At 36.3% G+C, this 1,089-nt stretch overlaps 1 protein-coding gene across 1 annotated transcript; it reads right to left on the minus strand.

The window, feature by feature from the left end:
* Positions 1-6: 6 nt before the first annotated feature.
* On the minus strand, positions 7-1,034 carry LOC112095041 (structural maintenance of chromosomes protein 5-like; the record flags this gene model as incomplete). Its single annotated transcript, XM_024176723.1, has 4 exons — positions 7-107; positions 184-305; positions 659-814; positions 923-1,034. Coding segments are annotated over 4 exons (491 nt in total), but the record flags the coding sequence as incomplete, so codon positions are not given.
* Between the last annotated feature and the right edge of the window lie 55 nt (positions 1,035-1,089).

Consider the following 1,089-nt stretch of genomic DNA (forward strand, 5'->3'; position numbering starts at 1 on the left):
CGTCGCGATGTGCTTGCACCCAGTTATAAGCTTCAAATATTCTCGTAGCTCCAGAACTTTTAAGTGCTTGCAAAAGTTTAGTATTTCTACTCTCCATGTCCCTCAACCTGCAAAGGGTGCAACAAATAAACAAGAAGAAATATGATTTAAGGGCGTATGACAACAGTTGACCTTTAACTTAACCTGTCCGTGCACTGTCTTAGTGCCACCTTTTTCTGCACTAAGTCATTTTCCTTCTCTGATTTTAGATCCCTATTTCGACGGACAGAAACTTCTTGCTCCAGAATTTCATTACGTAATCTTTCCTGGTAAGAAAAAGTTAATTAGCAGAAGTAAAGGTGTCGATTCAATAGTCAGTTAAAGTTGTTAATTAATAGAAAGATAAACATAGAATAAAACAAATTGAAGCAGTATCAAACAATTATGCAGAGATAATTACGCTGTTTTGCCTGGACATATGTTATATCAGATGTAAAATGTTGAATAGCATTATTTATGCACAAAAAGCAATGTCGATTATACATGAAATACTAGGACTGAACACTTTTTCATGAAAGAAAACACATGGCGCTTGATATTTATTGAACGTGGTTCATGAAAAGCACCACTTCCATCTTTTGATAAATTATGATATTTTGTCCGTTTGTACACGACTTACCATTTCACTCCTAGGAGGTTCATAGGGAGGCAGATTTTCAAGATCTAGAACAGCAGCAGCAAGATCTTCTTTGGCTTTTGAGATTCTTATTTTCCGAGATTCTTCTTGTCTGTTCAAGTCTTCCATTTCTTTGTATTTTCCTTGAACTAACACCCCCTACAAATATGTAGAGGAAAATTAGAGGACAAACATTCTCTGCAGGTCCTTGCATTAAAATTAAAAAGAAACCTAAAAGCACGAGGAAAAAACAACAATCAAGCATACCAAATGTTCTGCCTTCTCCATAACGTCAGTACGTTTACGGGCATTGTCATTAATGCGCTTCTGTACTTCTTTAACTTTGGCATCCAGTTTAGCTTTCTCTTGCTTTTGTCGCCTGCAAATAGTAGGTGAACAATAAGACCAACACCTGATTAATAACAACTTCACTG

Source organism: Morus notabilis, unplaced genomic scaffold, assembly GCF_000414095.1.
Source record: "Morus notabilis unplaced genomic scaffold, ASM41409v2 C11372566, whole genome shotgun sequence".
NCBI lineage: Eukaryota > Viridiplantae > Streptophyta > Magnoliopsida > Rosales > Moraceae > Morus > Morus notabilis.